Source organism: Capricornis sumatraensis, chromosome X (assembly GCF_032405125.1).
Source record: "Capricornis sumatraensis isolate serow.1 chromosome X, serow.2, whole genome shotgun sequence".
Lineage (NCBI taxonomy): Eukaryota > Metazoa > Chordata > Mammalia > Artiodactyla > Bovidae > Capricornis > Capricornis sumatraensis.
Window position 1 is genome coordinate 84,476,098 of NC_091092.1, and position 25,234 is coordinate 84,501,331.

The following is a 25,234-nucleotide window of genomic DNA, read 5'->3' on the forward strand; positions in this document are numbered from 1 at the left end:
TATTACTGGAAATGATTGAAGGCCTGAGCAGTGGCTAGAGACAGGTTTCATTTATTCTTAGTTCCATAATAACCTTAAGAGATATGGCTCACCTCATTGTTTTGATGTTCTGAGCTGCGAGTAATACCACTCACGGTTTGTGAAAGGTACTTCTGCATGCCTTGGTGCCTTCTGCCTTATGGTGGTGTTTTATTTGTAGGTCAGCATTGCTTGTCCTGAGAGAATGGAACCAATCACAAAGATCTCCCATATTCCGCCCAGTCGGTGGGCCTTAGTCTGCAGCCTGTGCAAGTTGAAGACAGGTGCTTGTATACAGGTAAGTCCAATGAAAAGTGGTTGAGTGGGTTAACACCAAATTAGCCAAACTTAACCTCCCAGTTAGAGCATCCTGCTAACTGAAAGCTTACTCAGGAAGCCACCTCCCACTCACTTCTGGAGCTCTGCTACTGTGCAGACCATTTCTGGAACCGTTTTTTGGATGGTGCCTCTGGACCCTTCAGCTTATTCTTCTCAGTAGCCATAGTGGTAGTTAATTTCCATCCTTTGCTGTCAGATCTGATGAATTAGGTGAGTTCTGAAGCTAGATGATCCTGGATGGAAACAAGCCATAACTTCTAAACAACCAGGTCCGTGTTCTTGTGTGACTTACCCATGGAGGATGGACGACTTAGGTTCCAGGGCAGTTTGACAGATGATTCTGTTATTGGACTAAGTGCAACTCACTTAATAGGAAAGATGCATCTAAATGGATAAATTCAGGTTTGATAGACTTGAAAGTCATTCTCAAAGGTACAGTTGTTGCATATGGTAGTGCAAGTAGAGTTTTCTGAAACATCTGAGGCATAGAAATTTAGCTGTTTGAAGTAGAAGTTGTAGCTGGCGTACCCAAAAGCAGCATTTGGGGGTTGGGTGGGGTGGAGAATGGCCAGTCACACCCAGAAAAGGCAGAAATATTGATCCTTCATAATCTAGTTTTCCAGAATGTCATCTCACCTTTTATTCCAAATGTAATAAGGTGGCTTTCCTGGCAAGAAGAGAGGAAGGGCTGACCTTCCACTCCCCAGACCTCTTGCATAGGAGCTACAGGCTGGTTGCAGTTAGGTTTACATGTTCACTTTCTTCACAGAAAGGGGGCCATATGATGTCATAGTTTAGGGACAGTGTCTCTAGGTGTTTCATGAGGTTTCTTGCTATCTGATTCTTCTTGTAGATTTTTAAACTCATTTTAACATTTGACAGGACTGCATACTTTGTCTTGCTTTTTTAAAAAAAAAATTTCCGGCTGATCTTATTTAACTATAGCACTTTAGCAAGTATAAGGAGGAAATTGTTTAAGGAAAACTATTTCCATCAGGTCTACTGCATTAACACATTGCCTTTTTATGCTTTTCTAAGTTCCCTCCTGATTGCTCCCCAGATGTGAGCTTCTTGAGGGCCAAGGTTATGCATCATTGTTTCCCTAGCACAAAGGAGAATGCCTGCCCAGTGTCAGCCCATTGAATAACTATAACTGTATTTAATTGTATCATAGATTAAATGTAATATGCATTCTCCCCAGTAAAAAAAGTATTTTCCATGTTTTCATAATTACCATATAGTCATTTTATAATAGCACATTGAATTTATATCCATTAATTTACTTACTGTCCTTATTGTTCTCCCTGCATTTTCCCCCATATTTGCTGCTTTAAAGGATGGTTTTTTTACAGCAGTTAGTAATTGGCATCATGACTGTGATGAGAGAAAAAAACACCATATTATCACATTCTGCCCTGTATTGTAGTTACTTACCTACAAGTCTTAGCTTCCCTAGGAGGCTGCAAGCTTGGACTGTTTCATCCTTCGATCCTCCAAACCCCTGACATGGCAGATTGACAATAAATATTAGATCGATAGGTGGAAGATGGATGAATAGATGGATGGAAAAAACATTCTGGAGTGGGTTTTTCATTTGCACTGAAGTGGGTTTGTTTTTATTACTTAGAGTTTAGGTTCTGGATTTTGTAAAGGTCTTTCCAAATTAAGACTTAATTTTTTTTTACTGAGTAAATTAGAGATTTAATGAAGTTCCAATGAAGTCTTAGTTCTTCTCAATCTTAACAGATCCAACACCTTTTTATAACAGATAATTTGTAATACATCTATACTACCTTTACTTTTGTAATATCTCTGCTTAGTATACTATGAGTTTACTAAATGAAAGTAGTGGCTTAAAATATGGTTGTTAAAATACAGATATATAATAGCTAATTCTCAGCTTTCTTGTTGAGGTAATAAAAGAAAATACATTCATCATTTTACTTGTTTCAACATTCCCCTTCTAGTTCCTCTGTTGCATGTAGTTTCATGAACCAGCATTAAGTTCTAAGCAAAGGATAATCTGGCTTCAAAATTCTGACTCTGGTGTTTCCAGCAAGTAGTGTTAAGCAATGAGAAGATTCAGTAACACTTTTCATCATTCCAGTTGCTTTGTTCTGGTGGACTTCTCTGAATGGCCCAAACTAGACATGTTTTGGGTTTTTTTGTGTGTATGTGACTGTCTCCATTTTCTACATAATGACTCTCCTTGGGAATTCAGCCATCATTATCTTGTCATGCCTTGATCCCAGACTCCACACCCCATGTATTTCTTTCTGGCTAATCTCTCTTATTTGGACCTTTGCTATACCACCTCAACTATCTCCCAAATGCTGATGAGCATCCAAAGCCACTGGAGAAATAGCAGCTACGTAGGATGCATAGCTCAACTTTTCTTCTTCCTTGGTTTAGGAGCCACTGAATGTATACTTTAAATAATGTCCTTTGATTGTTAGGTAACTATCTGCCAGCCTCTCCATTATAGTTATCATGCATTCGTAGCTATGCCAACAACTGGCAGCAGTGGCTTGGGTAAGAGATTTCAGCAACTCTTTGGTGTAAACAATGTTGACTTTCTTGTTACCTCACTGTGGTCAGTATCAGGTGGAGAATTTCTTCTGTGAGGTACCTGCCATGCTTCAATTATCATTGTGTTGATACATGGATCAGTGAAGTAGAGATGTATGCTGCTGTGGTGATCATAAAAGTCTCTTAAAATTTTGATTATTAGGAATTTCACTTATTCAACAAATATTTGAGTGCCTAATTGTGTGCCAGGCATTGTTCTAGGCACTTTGGATTTATCAATGGACTAAAAAAGAACTTTGCACCAGGGAACTTACATTTTGATTTGAGAGAAATCAGTGATAAGCAATAGATACTAAATAGCACATTATAAGACAGTATGTGCTATGGAAAGGGAAAATGTGCCAAAATATGAAGTATAGAAAGAAGATGGGGATTGTCAGGCAGGGGGCATACACTACAAGTTTAAGTAAAGTGGTCAGAGTAAGACTCACCATAGTTGTGACATGTGAGCGAAGACTCGAAGGTGAGAGAAGACACTGCATATATTTGGGGTAAAAATGTTCCCAGTAGAGGGATCAGCCAGTGCAAAGGCCCCGAGACAGGAGTGTGTTTGGCCTGTCTGAGTGATAGGAAAGAGGCCAGTGAGACTGTAATGGAGTGTGTAGGAAGAGAAAATCAGAGAGATTACACAGGGACCTGACTGGTTAGGGCAAGGGTTGGCAACTTTTTTCTGTATAGGGCCAGGTAGTAAATATTTAAGCTTTTCAAGCCATATACTCTGTGTCACAATTAGTCATCTCTGTCTTTATAGCACAAAGGCAGCCATAGACAGTACTTAAGTAAATGAGCATGGCTATATACTAATAAAACTTTATGGACTCTAAAATTTGAAAGTCACTTTGTCATAAAATATTCTTTTTCTTTTGATTGTTTTCCACTTTTTAAAAACATAAAAACCATCTTAAGCTCCCATTCTTATTTCTTGGGCCACAAAACAACAGGCAGCTGGCTGCATTTGGTCTGCAGGCCATGGTGTGCAAGCCCATGGTGAAGGGTTCCCAGGGCCCTTATAAGGTCTTTTATTTGAGGACTTTCCTGGCTGTCCAGTGGTTAAGACTCCAAGTTTCCAAGGCAGAGGGTATGGGTTTGGTCCCTTTTCAAGGGAACTAAGATGCCACATGCCACACAGTGCTGCCAAAAGATTTTAAAAAAAAAAGATCTTTTGTTTTTGCTCAGCATTTAAAGGGGGAGCTTTGGCAGGTTTTGAGCAGATGAGTGACATAATTTGATTTATATTTTTAACAGATCACTATGGAATGATGTCTAAGATTTGCTTCAAAACAGTCTGGAGAGCAGGGTACTACAGAGGTTAAAAATGAAACAAGATAGGTCATACATTAATTATCAAAGCTGGATAATGAATATATAATGAGTGTTCTCTATGCTTTTATGTAGATTTTTCCATAGTAAAATGTAACAAACAAAAATAGACACTCTGGCTTCTTATTTGGAGTAGACTGTGAGAAGGGGAGGTTAGGAACGAGAAAAGCAATTCGGAAGCTTTTACAGTAATCCTTGAGAGATGTCTGGGGTGGCTTTGTCTGGAGTGATAGCCCTGTGGAGGTGGTGAAAAGTGATTGGGTTCTGGATGAATATTGAAAATAGAGCCAACAGGATTAGCTACGAATAGGACACATGGTGAGAGAGAAAGATAGGAGCTGGGGATGTTTCCAGACTTTGGCCCAAACAGGGAGAAGGGTAAAGTTTCCATATACTGAATGGAATAATCTCCAGTTAGAAGAGATGTGGAGGGAAAGATCAACATGAGTTCAGTTTTAGATATTTACGTTTGAGATGTCTATCAGATATCGTAGTAGAAATGTCAAACTGATGGTTGTCTGTGGGACTTGTGAGGAAGTTTTGGACTGAAGACATAAATTTGGGAGTCGTTGTCGTGTAGATATCTTTACCCTGAACTGGGTAAGTTCACTGAGTGAGTGTGTGTAGATAGAGAGGAGAATAGTACCAAGCACTAGACCTTGAAGCATTCCAGTGTTAAGTAGTTGGGGGAATAGGGAGAGAGAGGAGAGGAGACTGAGAAGTCATCAGGGAGACAGGAGGAAACCAAGAGAGTGTAGTAGCCTAGAAACCAAGGAAAGAAAGCATTTCAAGGAGAAGGAAATGATCAGTGATGTAAAAATACTGCTGAAGTAAGATGAGGACTACAAATTGATCCCTGAACTTAGCAATGTGATTATTAGTAATCTGGATGAGCAATTTAGGTGGAGTAGTGATGGCAAAAGCTACATTGCCAAAGGTCAGGGCAAAGAAATAGAGTAGGAGGTCTGGAAAAGTGGGGAAAAGAAGTTCACTCTTTAAGATGGAAGAAATTTTGGACTCTGTGGGAGAGGGAGAGGGTGGGATGATTTGGGAGAATGGCATTGAAACATGTATACTATCATGTAAGAAACGAATTGCCAGTCTAGGTTCGATACAGGATACAGGATGTTTGGGGCTGGTGCCCTGAGATGACCCAGAGAGATGATATGGGGAGGGTGGTGGGAGGGGGGTTCAGGATTGGGAACTCATGTACACCCGTGGCAGATTCATGTCAATGTATGGCAAAACCAATACAGTATTGTAAAGTAAAAATAAATAAAAAATAAAATAGAATGGGAAAAAAAAGATGGAAGAAATAACAAGTGTGTACGGTCAGCCCTCCTTTTCCACAGGTTCCACATCCACAGGTTCAACCAATGGCAAATTGAAAATATTCAGGAAAAATTCCAGAGAGTTCCAAAAAGGAAATTTGAATTTGCCTTGCACAGATAACTATTACATAGCATTTGCATTGTATTAGCTTTTATAATGTTTTAAAGTATGGGAGGACGTGCATAGGTTACATGTAAATACTTCGCCATTTTATCATTATATAAGGGATTAAGCATCCGTGGATTTTGGTACCCACAGGAAGTCTAGAACCAGTTCCCTGTGTATTACTGTAGCTCAGTCGGTAAAGAATCTGCCTGCAGTGCAGGAGACCCAGGTTCGATCCCTGGGTCGGGAAGATACCCTGGAGAGGGAAATGGCAACCCACTCCAGTATCCTTACCTGGAAAATTTCATGGACAGAGGAGCCTGGTGGGCTGCAATCCATGTGGTCACAAAGAGTCGGGCACGACTGAGCGACTAACACTTAACACTGTATGTTTGCTTGTTAACATATAGAACATAACAGTGTGCATGCAAAGAGAGTGACCCAGAGGAAAAACTGCTGGATAGAGGTTTTTCAGTAGGTGAGAGAGGGGCGGCTTCAGGTAAGAGCACAGATTGTTCTTCCTGGGTAACAGACTCAAAGGCAGAGTATGTAGGCACAGTATTAAGTAGGTGTGCTGCTGGGAATCTGCATAGTGCTCTTTTGATTGTTGTAATTTCCTCAGTGAGGCAGGAAACAGAATCATCAGCTGAGAGTTAGGATGTGGGTGAAGTCTCCAGTCTGGGGAGAGAAGAGGTGTGAAATAGTGTTTTGGTTTGGGAAAGTGCAGTTTAAGTGCCGGGCTGCATTAAAGATCTTCCCCCGAGGTGAGGGAGAGTGAACTGCAGGTGACCTTGTGAAGTGTGGTTGTGTTTTTCTCCACCTATGTTCTGCTTATACCAATATACTGTATTTGTTTACTGCTTTTGATTCCCATACAGGAAACACGATTCTAAATTACTTACCAGTTTGGAATTAACTTAATGGTGGCTTAAAAGGGAAAAGGGGTTTTGGTCTCTTTTGCCACAGTAAAACCCTGGTGGCTCAGAGGTTAAAGCGTCTGCCTGCAATGCGGGAGACCTGGGTTTGATCCCTGGGTCGGGAAGATCCCCTGGAGAAGGAAATGGCAACCCACTCCAGTATTCTTGCCTGGAGAATCCCATGGATGGAGGAGCCTGGAGGGCTACAGTCCACGGGGTCACAAAGAGTTGGACACGACTGAGCGACTTCACTTTCACTGGCTACAGTAAAACTAGATGTCAGCTATGGAAAACAAAGCACACTCTATTAGTATAAGCCGAATATGGGTGGGGGTCAAGTTTTATTAGCATCATTGTTTTTCAGAGGTTTATTTAAGGGTATTTGTGATTAGTCACACATTTCGAGTACTTTGCTTTATAAACTCTTCATAGAGATTTCTTAACTGTGAATTGTATTTATTCTTCCTACCTTCCAGCAGTGGGGAATACCCACATCTCTCCCCTTCTTTGGATTTGGAAACATTCATTCGGCAAGGATAGAATATTACACTGGTGGTTTTGGGATCTAGACTAGCCACTATCTACAGCCTCCATATCTGGGAGCTAGAACCTTTCTTCTGAGGATGAAAGTTTCTGGTAATCCTGGAACAGATCCTAAAGACTGGGTTCTAAACAGATATCCCAGACAGCTCCAAATTTTGCCTAGACCATGGACATACAGTCCATCTGCCACCTTTCCAGAATTCCTTTAGGGTCCTTATGTATCTTATCTTCAAGCCCCATTAAGCCTAAATCTAGATGTTTTAGGCCTTCCTTGAGGGAAAAAGAAAGAAAGAACAGTTGTTAAAAATATGACATTTGAAGCCAGATTCCTGGGGTCCAAATCCTGGTTCCATCTCTTGTTTGTTATGTAGTCTTCAGGAAGTTACCTACCAGATCTGTTCCTCAGTTTCCACAACTACAAATGGAGATGATAAAATAGTACCTACTTAAGGAGGTGGTGAAGAACTTAACACGGTGCCTAACAGATACTGAATACTCAGTAAATATTTGTGGTACTAGTAATTGTACTTGTTGTTATTGTTCATATTAATATTATTTCCTGGCATCAATCTGACTTTGTTGATGTAAAGTCCTGGCATTCATCCAGCCAAACTGAATAGAATCATTAAACATTTGGTGCTGGTATAGGTGCCCCTTTTGACAGTAGAGGAATGTGGGCATGTCTGGAGTTACATGCATGTATATTGAAGTCAGAATAAATTGGTGGGCAGCCAGGAGTTTACTGTTAGGCTAACAGTAAACAGCTTTTGACTATGAGGGAAGTGAACTTTTTTAAAACAAGTGAAAATCTTTGACAAGTGGGGAAATGCAAGTATGTCTACTCAGTGACTATTAAAGGTGGTACTAGTAGAGAAGGAAATTAAATATTAAGATTAAAGGGCACCAAAAAAAATAAGAGGGAAAGCACCTTAATATTTTTTTCATATATTCCAAATTTTATTTGTGAGTACAGATTGTTCCTGTTCTAAGATATTTCTGGTTCTTGCCTTCAGGCATATATAGTCTATTAAGGGAGACCAGATACAAACATGAGAAAAGTTAAATAACACTCAAGTGACATCACCCATCAGACCTTGCAGACCCTTAGGGATGAGAGATCAGAAGGACTGATGACTATTGTTGGTGCTAGAGTTTAAGTACATAACAGCTAAATAAGTTTTGTAGGCTGACTTTGAACCATTTATGACATGGTGTCAGTGACCAGACTTTGAGAAAATTGCTCTGATATCACCCATTTGTCTGTTCACAGATTACTGGGTATTAAGGGTAAGTAACCAAATGGACACTGTCCTGCAGCAGGATAAAAACTGCTGAGGACAAATGCACCAGGCCCATGGTGTTTAGCACAGATGTTATCTGCTTTTGAGGAGTACACACTGTTTTCTTTTAGGGCGAGGAATAAAATATTTCTTTAAAGAGGCAAGAAACAATTTAATTCCTAAATCAGTCTCTGGTGTTCTTTTTCAAAGATTTTTATTCTAACCACCCTATCTGATTCAATTCTCATCCCACAAGAAACTCCAACTCCCCTTACAAATGTGAACATGTAAGGATAGCATTTTCCCTCTAATGAAAGTATTTCAAAAACTCATTTCTCTTCTATAATTTCTGAAAAATAAGTAGAAAATTATTTCTTCTTAACCCCTTTAAAAGTAAACCACAGTGAGATATTACTTCATACTCATTAGGGTGGTAATAATCAAAAAAGCAGACAATAACAGTTATTGGCAAGAAGGTGGAGAAATTAGAACACTTATGTGTTGCTGGTGGGAATGTAAAATGCATAACTACTGTGGAAAACAGTTTGGCAATTCTTCAAAAAGTTAGACATAGAGTCACTATATGTCTTGGTAATTCCACTTCTAAGTATATATCTACAAGTTAGAGGTCCCCAAGACCACCCTCAAATTCAATAATTCATTAGAAGGACTCATAGAACTCAAAAAACAATTATACTCATGGTCATAGTTTATTACAGTGAAAGAATACAGATTAAAATCGGCAAAAGAAAGAGGTACATAGAGCAGGATCCAGAAGAGACCAGGCACAGAGCTTCCAGTTTCCTCTCTAAGAGGAATCTTGTGGACAGTGCTTATTTTTCTCAGCACTGATGTATGATAATACACAGAGTATTGCCAACCAGCAAAACCACCCAAGCCTTGGTGTTCAGAGATTTTATTAGGAGTTGGTCACGTAGACATGACTGACCACCTGCATAGCTGGACTTAGTCTCTAGTCTCTCCAGTCCCTCCAAAAGTCAGGCTGATACCACATGACTCAGAGCCTCCACCATAAATCACATTGTTAGCAGAGACTTATCTGACATGGCCCAAGGCCTCCAGGTAAATAAAGACACTTATCAGACAGGACATTCTGAAGGTTAAGAGGTTACCTCTCAGGAGCTAGAGGCAAAGGGCCAAAGTTTTCTTTGGCAAAGTTAATCTTTTATTGCACGTTACCAAAGAGAAATGAAAACATATGTCCACACAAAAACTGGTACACAAATCTTCATAGCAGCATTATTTCATGATAGCTAAAAAGTAAAAATAGTCTAAATGTCCATCAACTGAAGAATGGATAAACAAATGTGGTATATCCAATATAATGGAATATTATTTGGCCATATTTTTAAAAGGATGAAATTCTAATACATGCTGCAACATGGATGAACCTTGAAAACATGCTAAGAAAGAAACCAGATATCAACTGCCACCTATGATTCCACTTACATGAAATGCCCAGACTAGGCATTTCTATAGAGACACAAAGTAGATTAGTGGTTGCTCAGGGCTGGGATTGGGAACAGGGAGTGGCAAATAGAAATGAGATTTCTTTTGGGGGTGATGAAAATGTAGTGGAATTACATAGTGGTGGTGGTTGTACAACTCTGTAAATACACTAAAAACATTGAAATGTTTTAAATTGAATTTAATTTAAATTTTAAATTGAAATGTTTAAAATTGATGAGTTTTGTGGTGTGTAAATTATATCTCAGTAAAGCTGTTCTTTTTAAATGGGCATTAAAACACCACCACCCCTGTCACCTTAAGTGATTACAGTAGAAATGAGATATTTACAAAAGCATTTTGTTTAATAGAATGTGCCAAATACATATTTTTGGAAAAAAGTAAAAAGTTACTTGATTGGTTAGCATTTCTCCTTTATCACCAAGATAAGTATGTGGACTTCCAGCTTTGAGTATGACCTTAGAATGACCTTTTTTGAAACTAGATGGATTTTATGGCAATTTCCTAGGGACATTTCATTTTTCATCTATGTACCCAATTCTTGTTCATGTTATTGTCTTTTATTTTGAGTAATTTATATTTATGTGTCTACATTTTATAAATTTGATCTGAGAGAGATCTGTTTTTAGCTTCCCATCAGTAGTAGTTTTATGTCACACACTCATCTCCTTGAACAGAAAACATTCCTTTTGCTTTCTCTTCCCTCATTTTTGTCTATTAAACAGCAGAAGAGCACTATGCCCAACATTTTTAACCTTTTCCTATGGAATGCCTTTTGCTACTTGTTTTTTAAACGACCAGTTAGTTTCTTAGTCAGGGGATAACAGGAGGTATCCAGATAAAAGTATAGTCTGGGCTTTTCATCATCCTTGTTTTCATGAGGCTTTTCTTAAGGATACAAATTTCAGTGTAATGGAACAAACTCTTCCAGTTAAGCTAAGTTGGGGTGGGCTGTTTTAGGAATGCAGTAGGTGGCTAGAGTACCACTTAACTGAAAAGTAGGAGTTGAGGGTAGGGGGCAGTTTAGGTAGAAAATCGGGTACTTTACAGGAAGTACAAGTAATAATGGGCTTCCCTGGTTGCTCAGACAATAAAGAATCCACCTGCAATTCAGGAGACACAGGTTCAAGAAGATCCCCTGGAGAAGGAAATGGCAACACACTCTAATATTCTTGCCTGGAAAATTACATGGATAGAGGAGCCTGGTAGGCTACAGTCCATGGGGTCGCAAAGATTCAGACACGACTAAGCAACTAACACTTTCACTACTTTCACAAGTAATAACACGTATGAGGTTGGATAAGATGATCTTTGAATTGTTATTCATCCTTGGAATTCTTTATCCTGTGAAATTAGATTAAGTGGAATCTGCTCCCATTAAAGCTTTGGTGGTTGCCAGTATTCTTTGTTTTAATTGGAAGATAATTGCTTTACTATGTTGTGTTGGTTTCTGCTATACAACACATCAACCATAAGTGTTTGTATGTGTGTATGTGTATACATACATACATATATATATCCCCTCACTCTTGAGCCTCCCTCCCAGCCCCCCATCCTACCCCTCTAGGTCATCACAGAGTGCTGGGCTGGGCTCCCTGTGTTATATAGCAGCTTTTCATTAGCTATCTATTTTACACATGGTAGTGTGTATATATGTCAGTGCTACTCTCTCGATTCCTCACACCTTCTCCTTCCCTCACTGTGCCCACAAGACAGTCCTGTACGTCTTGTCGTTCCCTGAAGATAGATTCATCAGTACCATTTTTCTAGATTCCATATATATGCATTAACACACGATAGTTGTTTTTCTCTTTCTGACTGACTTCACTCTGTATAACAGGCTATAGGTTCATCCACCTCATTTCAACTGACTCAGATTTGTTCATTTTTATGGCTGATATTCCACTGTATATATGTACCACAGCTTCTTTATCTGTTCATCTGTTGATGGTCATCTAGGTTGCTTCCATGACCTAGCTATTATAAATAGTGCTGCAATGAATATTGGGGGTGCATGTGTCTTGAATTACAGTTTTTCAGAGTACATGCGCAGTAATGGGATTACTCAGTTATATGTTACTGAGTTATATGATAGCTTTATTCCTAGTTTTTAAAGAAATCTCCATACTGTTCTCCTTACTGGTTTTATCAATTTACATTCTCATCAGCAGTGCAAGAGAGTTCCCTTTGCTCTGCATCCTCTCCAGCATTTATACTTTGTAAAATTTTTTGATGGTGGCCATTCTGACCAGCATGAGGTGATAACTCACTATTATTTTGGTTTGCATTTCTCTAATAACGAGCGATGTTGAATATCTTTTCTTGTGTTGCCAGTATTTTCAAGTGTTGAATTTCTCAATCTTTAAGGAAGCCTTCCAGGTTTTTCATTTTTTTAGTCTTTATTCGTATCCAAGGTCATTTTCTATGTTTTGTTATCAAAAACCCAACATATAGATAATTGAGCAGTCTGCCCTCCAGATGCATGCTTCCAAAAGATGTGAGACTTGGCTTTAATCATGGGAATTCCCACTATATCTTTTGAAACAGATCCTCCATTGCTTTCCTTCTTTTATTTGCATAAAAATATAAATACATGTGCATGTTAAATCTTTGGGAGGAAAACTGTAACATAGCCATAACAAATGGTAATTGAAACTAACTGAAGCACAAGAGTCTAGCAGTCATGGGCTAGGTTCTCTTTGCCTCCCTGTGAATCCTCAGTGCATGTCCCATAATGGTACCTAAGAAATGTGTTACATCTATGAATGGAAGAATATTATAAACTTAATTCCAGATTGTCTGTAACCATACTGTCCAGTAGAACTTTCTATGATGTGATGGAAATTTGTGCTGTTCAGTATGGTTGAAATGTGGCTAGTGTGACTAAGGAATTGCATTTTTAATTGTATGTAATTTTAATTTTATTTTATATGTAATTTAAGATAGCCAGTTGGCTACCTTAGCTACCATGTTGGACAGCACAGCTCTATAAGACCAATTTCAAGAAGTTAGGTTACTTAAATATTGGAGTTCCTGTGACTTTTTTAGAACCAGTAGCTGTTCTGGCAGTAATATTGCTTCTGTTTTTCTTTCATTTGTTCAGAAGCATTTCTTAAGCACTTGCTAGTTCAATAGTTGATGACAATGCAAAGATGAATGACACAGCTTCTGTCTTTAAGAACCATGGCCAGGAATTTTACATTTGTTATGCTCTAAGTATAGTTTAAAAGGACCATTAGGTGATATTGGGGTCACAGAAAAAATACAGCATGACTCTTTATAGGGGCCAAAGAAGAATTCTCAGAAAAACTTAACGCTTGTGCTAAAATTTAAAGAAGAGTTTGAAAAAAAATTTTTTTTGCCTCTGTTTTTACTGTTTTGTAAAAGAGCAGATTTTCGGGCTTTCTTGTAAGGTGTCCATCATAGTCAGTTTAAGACCAACTTTCTCCCTGTCTTTTCTTTGCTTCCTATGAGCTCTCAGTTTAGGCAGGTAAATAGAGCTTCCTCTTCCCCACACAGCCCTGCTGCCTTAACACATCTTTTCTCCCCACAGTGCTCAATAAAAAGTTGCATCACTGCCTTCCATGTCACCTGTGCCTTTGAGCACAGCCTAGAAATGAAGACCATCCTAGATAAGGGGGATGAAGTAAAGTTCAAGTCATACTGCCTCAAGCACAGCCAAAGCAGGCAAAAGCTCAGGGAGTCTGAGTACCCCCTACACAGGGCTTCAGAGCAAAGCCAGGCCAAGAGTGAGAAGACCAGTCTGCGGGCGCAGAAGCTTCGGGAGCTGGAGGAGGAGTTCTATTCCATGGTTAATGTGGAAGATGTGGCCACAGAGCTGGGGCTGCCCATGCTAATTGTGGACTTCATCTATAACTACTGGAAGCTGAAGCGGAAGAGTAACTTCAATAAGCCATTATTTCCTCCAAAAGAGGAAGAAGAAAATGTCCTGGTACAGCCAAGAGAAGAGAGTATTCACACTCGCATGAGAATGTTTATGCACCTACGGCAAGACCTAGAGAGGGTAAGGTGACCAACTATGACCTAGTGTATACGTCTTGGTCTGCATAGGAATGGAGGCCACACTTCTAGATTAAAAAAAAACAACAACAACCATTTATAGTTGTAGTATAGGCTTCTGTGCCCTTGCTTATCTTCTGATTTCACTGTGGCCCCAAATGTTGGGCTTAGTTGAAATTCTACTAGACACATCAGAGAACAGAAGAGTCTATCCTCACTTAGATGCTTTATGAACCTTAAATATGAAATAAATTTTTCACTTGGTTTACTTTTTTTTCCACTGTTGAACCTAAATTGGCTCAGCTATATTTTACTGACACACTTATGAGACTGCAGGCTGAAGAAAGAGTGAATTTTGCTTAGGAAAGTGCCAGATCAGAGTTTCTTAAACTTGGTACTATTGACATTTGGGACTGGATGGTTCTTTGTTGTGGGGGACACTGTAAAATGTTTAGCAGCATCCCTGGCCTCTACCCACTAGATGCTAGTAGCAAACCCCCAACATGCCCAATTGTGATAACCAAAAATGTTCCCAAATTACCAGATGCCATCTAGGGGTGAAAAATTACTCCTGGTTGAGAGCCTCTGCCAGATAATTCAGTGTAACTCATGAGATGCACACACACACACACACACACACACACACACACACACACACTCACACTCACACTAAATTAGGTACTGTAGGGATTTAAAGATAAGTTAGGTCCTGTGTTTACCCTAGAGAATCTTATAATCAAGTGTAATGGTGGCTTGTTTTTTTCTCTGCTACCAGAATTTGGAGAGGAACTAATAGATTTTTTGTTGTTCAGTCACTCAGTCATGTATGACTCTTTGCGACCCCATGGACTGCAGCACGCCAGGCTTCCCAGTCCGTCACCATCTCCCAGAGTTTGCTCAAACTCATGTCCTTTCAGTCAGTGATACCATCCAAACATCTTATCCTCTACCATCCCCTTCTCCTCCTGCCTTCAGTCTTTCCCAGCATCAGGGTCTTTTCCAGTGGCCAGAGTATTAGAGGTTCAGCTTCAGTCCTTCCAGTGTTGCAAGGTTGATTTTACTCACTTTTTAAAATTTAACTCACACATATATAGCACTTACTATGTGGTACCACTCTTCTAAGCATTTTGTAAATATTAACTCATAATCCTGACGTGCATATGAAGAAGGTACAGTTATCCCTATTTTCAGATGATTAAACTGGGACACAGAAAGTTTGAGTAACTTGTCCAGATGGGAGAGCATGAGAGAGTGAGGATTTCACCCTTGTGGCTATGGAAACTTAGCTGAAAGTGTGAGCAAAAAAGGTACTTCCAGTCTTCCCAGCAGACTTTTATCCTGCTGGTCCAGCACTCATTAGAATACTGGATCCAGCATTGCCACCATTTACTCAGGGATCTAAAGGGAAAGCTAAACTGTTAAGTCATCATTCAGTTCTCCAGCCTGACTGCACAGATAAATATCAAGCCCATGACACAACAGGAATAGTAGACTTGAGAAGGTAGCTTTGGAGCTTTTGCTTGTGCTGCTGATTGATACAGGAACCATGATCCCAGCATTGACCGTGCCATGTGAATACCTATGTAGCAGCTCTCTTTATGCAGCTTTTAGGTTCTGTCTTCTCTCCTCAGCCCCCCACCCCATGTAACTTAAAATTAACTTGTCTTAATTTTAGCTAAACAATGTTCAGTTGTCAGGTTTGTGTAACATGACAAAACTCTCTTATTTGTTGGGGGTTGGGTTTACAGGTCCGAAACCTGTGCTACATGATAAGCAGACGAGAAAAAATGAAACTATCATACAACAAATTACAAGAACAGATCTTTGGTTTGCAAGTCAAGCTTGCTAATGAGGAAATTGCTGCAGGTAAGCTGTATAAATTTTGTATCGTTTCACTTTAAAATCTTTTAAATTCATTTGTTCTAGTCCAACCATGATGTAACATGGCCCATTTCACTGTTGACTCATGAGGCAAGAAATCCCAGGGTAGAGTTGGTGGAGTTGCAAATCTAGGACAGGTAACTTACGTCCCAGACAGATATTGGAGGCTGTTAGTTGGAGCCATGAAATGATTCTAAAATCATTGGATTAATTTAGAAATCAGTAGGATCCGATCTAATCCTAGTTTCCGGAAAACATTTAATTCCAGGGTTACTCATCCTAACAATCTGTTATATTAATGACAAATCCTTAGCCAGAATTTAGTAGGAGATCTGGGTTCTTATCTTTTCACTTATTCACTGATGTTTGTTGAGCACCTCCTATGAACTAAGAGCTGAGCTAGAAGACAGAGCAGCGAGCAAGACAGAATTCCTTCCTTCAGAGAACTCTGCCCACTTGGTGAGAGAAACAAGTGAACATAATTATAGTACTCTAAGCATAGGAGCTTGGCTGTAATGATGACAGTCATATTCAGAGATATTTGTAACCTCCCTTTGCCTCATTTAATACAGAGGTCAGTGGCAGAGCCTGGGCAACTAGGGGTCACTGAGCAATGTGTGCAGAACCCAGCTTCTGCCAAGGGCCAGCTATAGAGCAAGAGAGACACCCAGAAATAAGGTGTCAGGTAGGTGTCAAAGTCTTATGGAAAGTTGTGAGGATCAGAGGCCACGGCACAATGGTGTAGGAGGAGACAGCAGGGCTGCTCAGCCATAAGAGTACCATGATAGACAAGACAAGGAGAACCAGAGGACAGGAGGAAGAGCCTCCATGGTGCCAAGGAAATTGGCCCCTAGACCATGTGGCTTCTGATTAGTGGGACCCAGCCCCATAACTGCTTGTGGCAGCAACAGATGGCAGGCCCTGATAGAAGTGGGGACTGAGTGTTCAGTTTGGACCTTGAGGGAACAGATGTCCACTGGGGCACGTAATAGTTGTCTTCTCTGTATGTCATCTTTGTGAGGCTGCAGTGAGATGGTAATGGGCAAAGGACAAGTCCTTATACAAAAATAAATTGTTTGATACTAGTGCCCTTTTGATTTCAGAACACTCAGAATAATAGAGAGAGGAAGACTTGTCCTAAATATGATCATAGAGTTGATATAACCAGGTAATTGTTGCCAGTACTCCCAAGGCCAAGCCCATAACAGCAGAAATATTATGATTGGCAGAAACATCATGATCTTTTCTGGGGGCCTTGCCACTACAAAACCTGCCCCACACCTCCATGGTGGTCATTCATAGTGAAGAAATTATTTTAAGTTAAGGACATAAAATATATGGGAACCACCAAAACCTGTACTACATTCTTGTGAGTTTGTATTTGACTTGCTTTAGGAAGACTGGAAGGTGTGATCTGAAATGTCTATGTTCAGAGTAAAAGAAAGGGAAAGTGTTGGTCGCTCAGTCGTGTCTGACTCTTTGCAACCCAATGGACTGTATGTAGCCTGCCAGGCTCCTCCGTCCATGGGATTTCCCAGGCAATAATACCAGAGTGCCATTCCCTCCTCCAGGGGATCTTCCTGACCCAGGGATCGAACCTAGGTCTACCACATTGCAGGCAGATTCTTTATCATCTGAGCCGCCAGGGAAGCCCGACTGTGTTTAAGGCAAGTTCTGAATGCTATGCGGTACCCACTCATGCACATGTACAGACACACAAATAGGAAGGCCCTATTCTAAACCATTGCTAGTGACATTCTTTTCAGAAATAGAAGGAGCAGAAAGGATGTATGAGGCATCACACTAGTCTTTGTGATTATTTTTACAGACTAGGAGAACAGAGGTGAAGAGGTTGGGAGTCACACAGCAAAAAGTGGCAGTGCTAAGTTTTCCACCTGTAGCAATTCCACCCTAACCTCTAGTTCAGCTAACTTCAGCTGCTATATGCACATATCAAACATAGCTACTTGTTCAGTATTTGGAAGAGTGGGTATGTGAACACTGCTGTAAGAATGTATGCCTTTATTTGTTTATTTTTTTATTGAAATATAGTTGCTTTATAAAATTATATTAGTTTCAGGTGCACAGCATAGTAATTCAGTATTTTTACAGATTGTATTCCATTAAAAGTTACTAAAAGATAATGGCTATAATTCCCTGTGCTATACAATACATCCTTGTTGTTTATTTTATACATACTAGTTTGTATCTCTCAATCCCATACCCTAATTTTTCCCTCCCCCTTTCCCTCTCTCCTTTGCTAACCACTAGTTTGTCTTCTATATCTTTGAGTCTGTTTGTTTTGCATATATAATCATTTGTATTATTTTTTAGATTCCACGTATAAGTGATGTCATAAAGTATTTGTCTTTTGCTGCTGACGTATTTCACTTAGCATATTCTCTGGGTTAATCCATGTTGCTGCACATGGTAGAAGTTCATTCTTTTTATGGTAATATTCCATTGTGTGTGTGTGTGTGTGTGTGTGTGTGTGTGTGCATATATATATATATATATATATCTCACCTCTTCTTCATCCATTCTTCTGTTCATGGGCGCTTCAGTTGCTTCCATATGTTGGCTATTGTAAATAGTGCTGCTGTGAAAATTAGGGTGCACATACCTTTTCGAAATAGTGTTTTTGTTTTGTTCCAGGTATATACCCAGGAGTGGAATTGCTGGGTCCTATGGTAGTTCTAACTTTAGCTTTTTGAGGAACCTCCCTACTGTTTTCCATAGTGGCTGCAGCAGTTTACTCCCACCAACAGTGTACAAGTGTTCCTTTTTCTCCACATCCTCTCCAACATTTATTATTTGCAAACGTTTTGATGATAGCCATTTTGACAGGTGTGAGGTGATATCTCATTCTGGCTTTGATTTGCATTTCTCTAATAGTTATTAATGGTGAGCATCTTTTCATGTGCCTGTTGGCCATCTATATGTCTTCCAAAAAATGTTCAAATATCAAGTTGTATGAACTGTTTTATGTATTTTGGATATTAACTCATCATTGGTTGTACCATTTGCAAAAAATTTCTCCCATTCTGTAGGTTGTCTTTTCATTTTGTCAGTGGTTTCCTTTGCATGCAAAAGCTTTTAGGTTTAATTGGGTCCCATTTGTTTATTTTTGCTTTTGTTTCTTTGGTCTTAGGAGACAGAGCCAAAAAAAAAAAAAATACTGCTGTGATTTATGTCAAAAGTGTTCTGTTTTCTTCTAGGAATTTTATGGTTTCAGGTATTACATTTTAGGTCTTCAATCCATTTTGAGTTTATTTTCGTAAATGATGTGAGAAAATGTTCTAATCTCACTGTTTTACATGAAGCTGTCCAGTTTTCCCAGCACCACTTGTTAAAGAGACTCTTTTCTCCATTGTATATTCTTGCCTCCTTTGTTGCAGGCAAGTGTAACTGACCACAGGTGTGTGGGTTTATTTCTGAGCTCTCTAGTCTGTTGCATCAATCTGTGTGTCTGTTTTTGCACCAGTACCATGCTGTTTTGATTACTGTAGCTTTATAGTATAGTCTGAAGTCTGGGCACATGATACGTCCAGCTTTGTTCTTTTATTTCAAGGTTGCTTTGGCAGTTCAGGGTCTTTTGTGGTTCCATATGAATTTTAGGATTATTTATTGTAATTCTGTAAAAAATGTGGTATGGCCATTTTAACAATGTTAATTCTTATAATCCAAGAAATGTTTTGTGGCTTCACATATGATATATCCTGGAAAACATCCCATGTGCACTTGAAAAGAATGTGTATTCTGCTGTTTTGGGATGTAATATCCTATAGATATCAGTTAAGTCCAACTTGTCTATTGTGTCATTTAAGATTACTGTTACTTGTTAATGCTCTGTCTGGGTGATCTGTCCACTAATGTAAGTGGGGCGTTAAAGTCTCCTACTATTACTGTATTATTGTAAATTTCTCTTTCATCTCTGTTAGTATTTGCTGTTTATATTTGTTGTTCCTCTATTTGGGTATATGTGGTAACAGGTGTAATACCTTCCTTTTGTATTCCTCCCTTTATCATTATTTAATGTGCTTCTTTGTCTTTGTTATAGACTTTGTTTTAAAGTATACTTTGTCTAATTATGAGTATTGCTGCCCCCACTTTCTTGTTATTTCCATTTGCCTGAAAACAGATGCTGTTATTTAGATTGGTTGTTAAAATAAACCTTTCTTTTTTTTAATCTCAGGACTTCCTGTGACAAATGCACTAGAAAATTCATTGTTTTACCCACCACCAAGAATTACCTTAAAGTTAAAAATGCCCAAATCAGCCACAGAAGATGGCAGTAACAGCTCCACAGAGCCTGATCATGGACCTCTCTCTCCTGATGACAGCTCCCCTGTTTGTAATATGAGGAGCATGCAGGTGGCTCAAGATTCACTGGAAATGAGAATGAAGTCATACCCAAAGCGTCCACAAGAGAGCCAGACTGACTGTTTACTGACCAATCCCAGCGATGATAGAAGTGAAGCAGAGGATCCCAGTCCTGCTTGCAAACCTCCATCTCCTAAGTTCTATCATGGGCAGTCTCTGGGAAAGCCTCTGGTCCTTCAGGCTGCCCTGCATGGACAGTCTTCCATTGGGAATGGGAAAAATCAACCTAACCCCAAGTTTGCCAAATCCAATGGCCTAGAGGGTACCTGGTCTGGGGATGTCACCCAAAAAGACAGCTCAGGTGAGATGTTCTCTGACCAGGAGCCCATGCTCAGCTCCCACTTGGGTAGTCAGGGCAGCCTTAGAAAATCTACTGTAGAGCACTCCAGCAGGTCCTTTAAGGAGGCCACCAATAAGTGGATGAAGACCACAGAGAGCCTCCAGCGCTATGTGAAGGCAGCCAAGAATATTAACCCCAAAGAGCAGCTCTGGGGCAAGCAACTTGTTAGGCGGTCTGCAGGGAGAGCTCCATATCAGGAGAATGATGGGTATTGCCCAGATGTGGAGCTGAGTGATTCAGAAACAGAAAGTGATGGGAATGAAGAAAAAGTCAGGGTAAAGAGAGAGAGTTCAGACAGGGAAAATCCTCCCCATGATTCCAAACGGGATTCCCATGGTAAAAGCAAGACATATCCTCTTTCCCACAGTTCAATGCAGAGGTGATTAGAAATTCCAAGAAAACCTCCATCTTTGCCTTTGCCTCATATATTGGGGAAAACTCATACACCAAAATGACTATAGTATATGTTGGGAGGAATTGTAGTAAGATGGAATAAATTTTTCCACACTAAATTGGTTTGCAGTTTTTGAACTAGTATCAGGTCTAGTTTTTACAAGCACATTATAGGGATTACATATTGTTCAAAAGTTTGGGTGCTTGTGGGTTTTTTTGCCAGAGGCCAGTGAGAACAGCTGGGACCAGAGTAATTTGCTCAGTAAATACTTTGGGGGCAGCATTCCAATTATATTAACACATTGATATACATACATATTAAGAGTCCATGCATTGTTAATGGATTTGCAAGAGACCATGATTATCAGACACTAAAACTATTTATCTTTTGAAGCTACAGCATGTGACTCCCAGACCTGGTGTCTGTAGGAAGTTTCTAACTCCACTGGTACCTGGAAACACTCTTCAGGGAGAGACCAGGGACCAATATTTCAGATACTGTCAAACTCACTACCCTCTTCCTTTGCTCTGCACAAGGTTGAGTTCCTTTCACAGTATCTTAATTTACCAAGTCAATACACCTAATGCTTATAAGTGTTCAGTGCCTGTTCCTAGACTTGCTTGTTGGGGACACACTCGTAACTATTTCACCCAGCTAACAAGCATAAAAAGCTAACTTGTGGATAGTGTTTACAAAAGTAATACTTTCAAGGAAAATGCTCTGATTCTCTCAGTTTAGGCGCTTGTGAAGGATCCCAGAGCCTTTCCCAAAGTGAGAACATTTCTGAGGGATTTATATCAGGTCAGGGTTTTTGTGTTAACTGTTTTCAAATAAGTTTGGCTTAAATAAGTTTGGCTGACAGTTTTTGTATGCCTGCTTTAATGTTTATAAAGTTTTTATTGAGGTATAATTAAAAGATAATAAAGTGCAGAGAAGTTAAATATTCTTATCTGCTTTAATTTTGAAACAGATTTTTATTGTCAAACAGAATTTGAAAGCATGTGTTTAAAAACACATGGATATAATTTAGCTTTGTACCAACTATGAATCCAAGGCAATTTCCAAAACAAAAAGGCTGGAGCTGTTTTTCAGAAGTTGCTCATACTCTGTTCCCAAACTATCAGCCTTGATTAATTCTGGGGAGGAAGAGAATAGTTAGATTGGTGGAGGATAAAACATACCTGCTTTCCCATTTAAAGAAGAAGAAAATGTTACAGTTTTTAAAATGTGAAGCCAACTATATATACTCTGCTCACTTTTCTTAGCCTTAAATTAATGTTCTCTTTCTTCTATTTTGGGAACATGTAGTGAGACTTTTCAGACAATGAGGCCATTTTAGATTTTTAAAGTTGCTTCCTGGTGAAATATCCCAGCTGCAGTAAAGGCAGGGGCCCTTCTCTCCATAAATATGGGAAACTCAGTAGTTTTCAAAACCTCTTTCCCACTTTTGTTTCTGTAGCCTTCTTTGGTTTTATTTCTTCCTCCTTTTCTGAAAATTTCTGTATTTTTCCTCTGCTTTGGCTACACCTTCAAAATGTTTCTTTTGTGCCTGTGTACATGTGTGAACATGCCATAGCATGTGTGATCTGTGTCCTGTATTTCATTTGAATACAAAGGGAAAGGCTATGGATTATCCAAATGAGGAAGAGAATTTCTCCAATTTATGCACTAGGTTTCTGTACTTTTTCTTTGCATTTCCTGGGTTAGATAATAATTTGACACCTTCATGGTAATGACATTCTAGTGGAGCTATGTTATAAACTCCTCTGTTAAAGGCCAGTACAGTAACCTGTGTCCTTTCATGCCTTTCAATTCTGAGTGAGTGGGAAGAAAAGCAAACATTGAAAAAAGTGCTTCAGCCAAATTCCATATATGTAATGCCATTGGGATAGTATTGACAAAAATAATTTCAGTCAGGGAAATATAGTTGTAATATTTTTACAGAATTTTCCTAAATAAATGAAGGAGCCTTCAGCTGTATACATTTCAACTGCCCCAAAATGTATTTGCTACATTTTGCTGTTGTTTGAAGTATTACCTCTTAACCTTCTTGTTAAATCTTTTTCATTTTGTCTTATATAGTCCAGTTTTCAAAGACAAACTGTCTTTTTTCAAATGTCACCTTTTTACCAATACTTTTTCATTAAATTATGAAAACTGCTAACTGCTATCAGTGTGGTAATTTTTTATTTGGGCATCTGGGCTTTTGAAAAACTTACATATGTGCCTTTTATATAAAAAAAATCTTATTCATTAAACAAAACAGATGGTAAGGGGAAAGGAAGAAGAAGGAGCGATTGAATGTTTAGAAGCACAAATTCATGATTTGTGTCAATACTAGGGACCAAAGAGAACTCTGAGGAATTGGACTCTACCTGGAAATCACAATTTCATTGGGCTGTTAAGATGGAACCATAGGGTCAACAGAAATCACTAGGGAAATGGATCCTATCTAAAGTCACAAAGCTCAGAGGGCTTAGATCAAGCCTCACTTTTAAATATACATTCTTTACAATATTCATTCTATTTGGAGTCATGTGAATATATTAATGTAATAAAGGTTATGTCGTGTCATGGGGATTTTGAGGACATTATAAACATTTTCATTATGTTTGCAAAATGTATTTGGTAAAGGTCACTGGGTAAATCATTAGTGAAGATAGTTAAAAGATAACTATCTTTTATAGTTTCTCTCCCCCTTCTCATTTCCCCTCCTTCTTCCCCCTCCCCCTGCATTTTCCCCAACACCACATTCATAGATAACTCTTCTGATTCAGTAAATTTCTAGGTAAAATGTTGTGGTACCAAAACTACGAATAACACTCTTAGCCAACAAAAGCTTTGGGTTTATGCTGATGTCTGTATTTCTAATAAGAGATGAACCTTTGTTTTTACGTTGAAGAAACTCAAATTCACAGAGTAAACTAGAGGATATACAGTCCTGGGGCTTTTCCCCTCCAGGACTTTACAGGCCTCAGTATGCTTGCTGACCCTTAAGAATGGAAGGAAAATACATGATAGGATTAAAACCTAATTCACCACTGAATAATTTTCATGTAATATTTTCAAAAATTTATCTTATTTATAACAAATATTCATTAGATTTTCATAATCTTAATTCACATTTTTCAAGTTTTATGAAAAGCATCAATTACATATTAATTTTTTAAATAACTTAATAAAGGCCTACCCTGAGACTGTCTCTCCTACACATGGAGCTCTGTAATAGTTCACCACTGTTGAGGGAGGCTTCTGTGAATTCAGTTCATTTTACTTCGTGGGTTGGAACGAATTGCATGACCTACCATGAGGACAGTTATCCTTGAAGTGAACCAATATGAAGGGGGTGGTCACACCCCAGACCAGTACCTTCTGCCTTGTCCAGTCACTGATGAGTTCTTTGCCTTGACACTCCCTGAATACATTATCTTAATAAACAGAACATCCATCATTTTTCATCTTGTTCAAGTGAGTTTGGGTGTGAGCATTCCAACCTCAAGTCCTGGACACTCCCAAGCATTAATTTCTCTTCCCCTGACTATTCTTCCCACCCTACCTTCTCAGTTTCATTTTATTTTAACTGATTGTCAGGTTATAAACTAACTAAAAAGATGGAATTGGGCTGATTAAGCTGTACTTGCTATAGCAAGTTTCTACTCAGCTTCTCCCTGAAGAAAGCAACCTGAGAGGGGGTTACTCATGAATTCTGTACCACTTGATTCTTGCCGTATGGACAGATGATTGGACTAGTCATCTAACACAAAGGCAAACAGTTCAAAGGCTCACATTCAAAGGACAAGATAATTCACACAAATCTGGACTCGACAGGCCTCGTGGCAGAGCTAGGACCTGGTGAACTTGACTTCTCCATAGCTAGTCTAACCTGTAATTGGCTAAATAATGGCCCCCTAAAGATGCCCACCTTCTAATCCCTGGAATCTGAATGTGTTACCCTGCATGATAAAAAGCACTCTGCATGCATGCTAAGTTGCTTCAGTCGTGTCTGACTCTGCAACTCTATGGATTATATCTTACCAGGCTCCTCTGTCTGTGGGATTCTCCAGGCAAGAATACTGGGGTGGGTTGCCATGCCCTCCTCCAGGTGATCTTCCTGACCCAGAGATCAAACCCACATCTCTTACAAGTCTCCTGCATTGGCAGGCAGGTTCTTTACCACTAGTGCTACCTGGGTAGCTGGAAAGGATTTTGCTGGTGTGATTAAGGTTAAGGACCTGAAATGTGGAAATTATCCTTGGTTGTCCAGGTGAACCCAACCAGTATAATA

The 25,234-nt window shown here is 39.3% G+C and overlaps 1 protein-coding gene across 1 annotated transcript in view; it reads left to right on the plus strand.

Moving 5' to 3' along the window:
- JADE3 (jade family PHD finger 3) overlaps window positions 1–20,938 on the plus strand; it is a 139,591-nt gene extending 118,653 nt beyond the window's left edge. Inside the window, exons 8-11 of the mRNA XM_068962649.1 lie at window positions 200–316; window positions 13,485–13,955; window positions 15,700–15,817; window positions 20,028–20,938. Coding sequence (XP_068818750.1) covers window positions 200–316; window positions 13,485–13,955; window positions 15,700–15,817; window positions 20,028–20,938 — 1,617 coding nt within the window. The remainder of the gene's footprint in view (window positions 1–199; window positions 317–13,484; window positions 13,956–15,699; window positions 15,818–20,027) is intronic.
- Window positions 20,939–25,234: the final 4,296 nt, after the last annotated feature.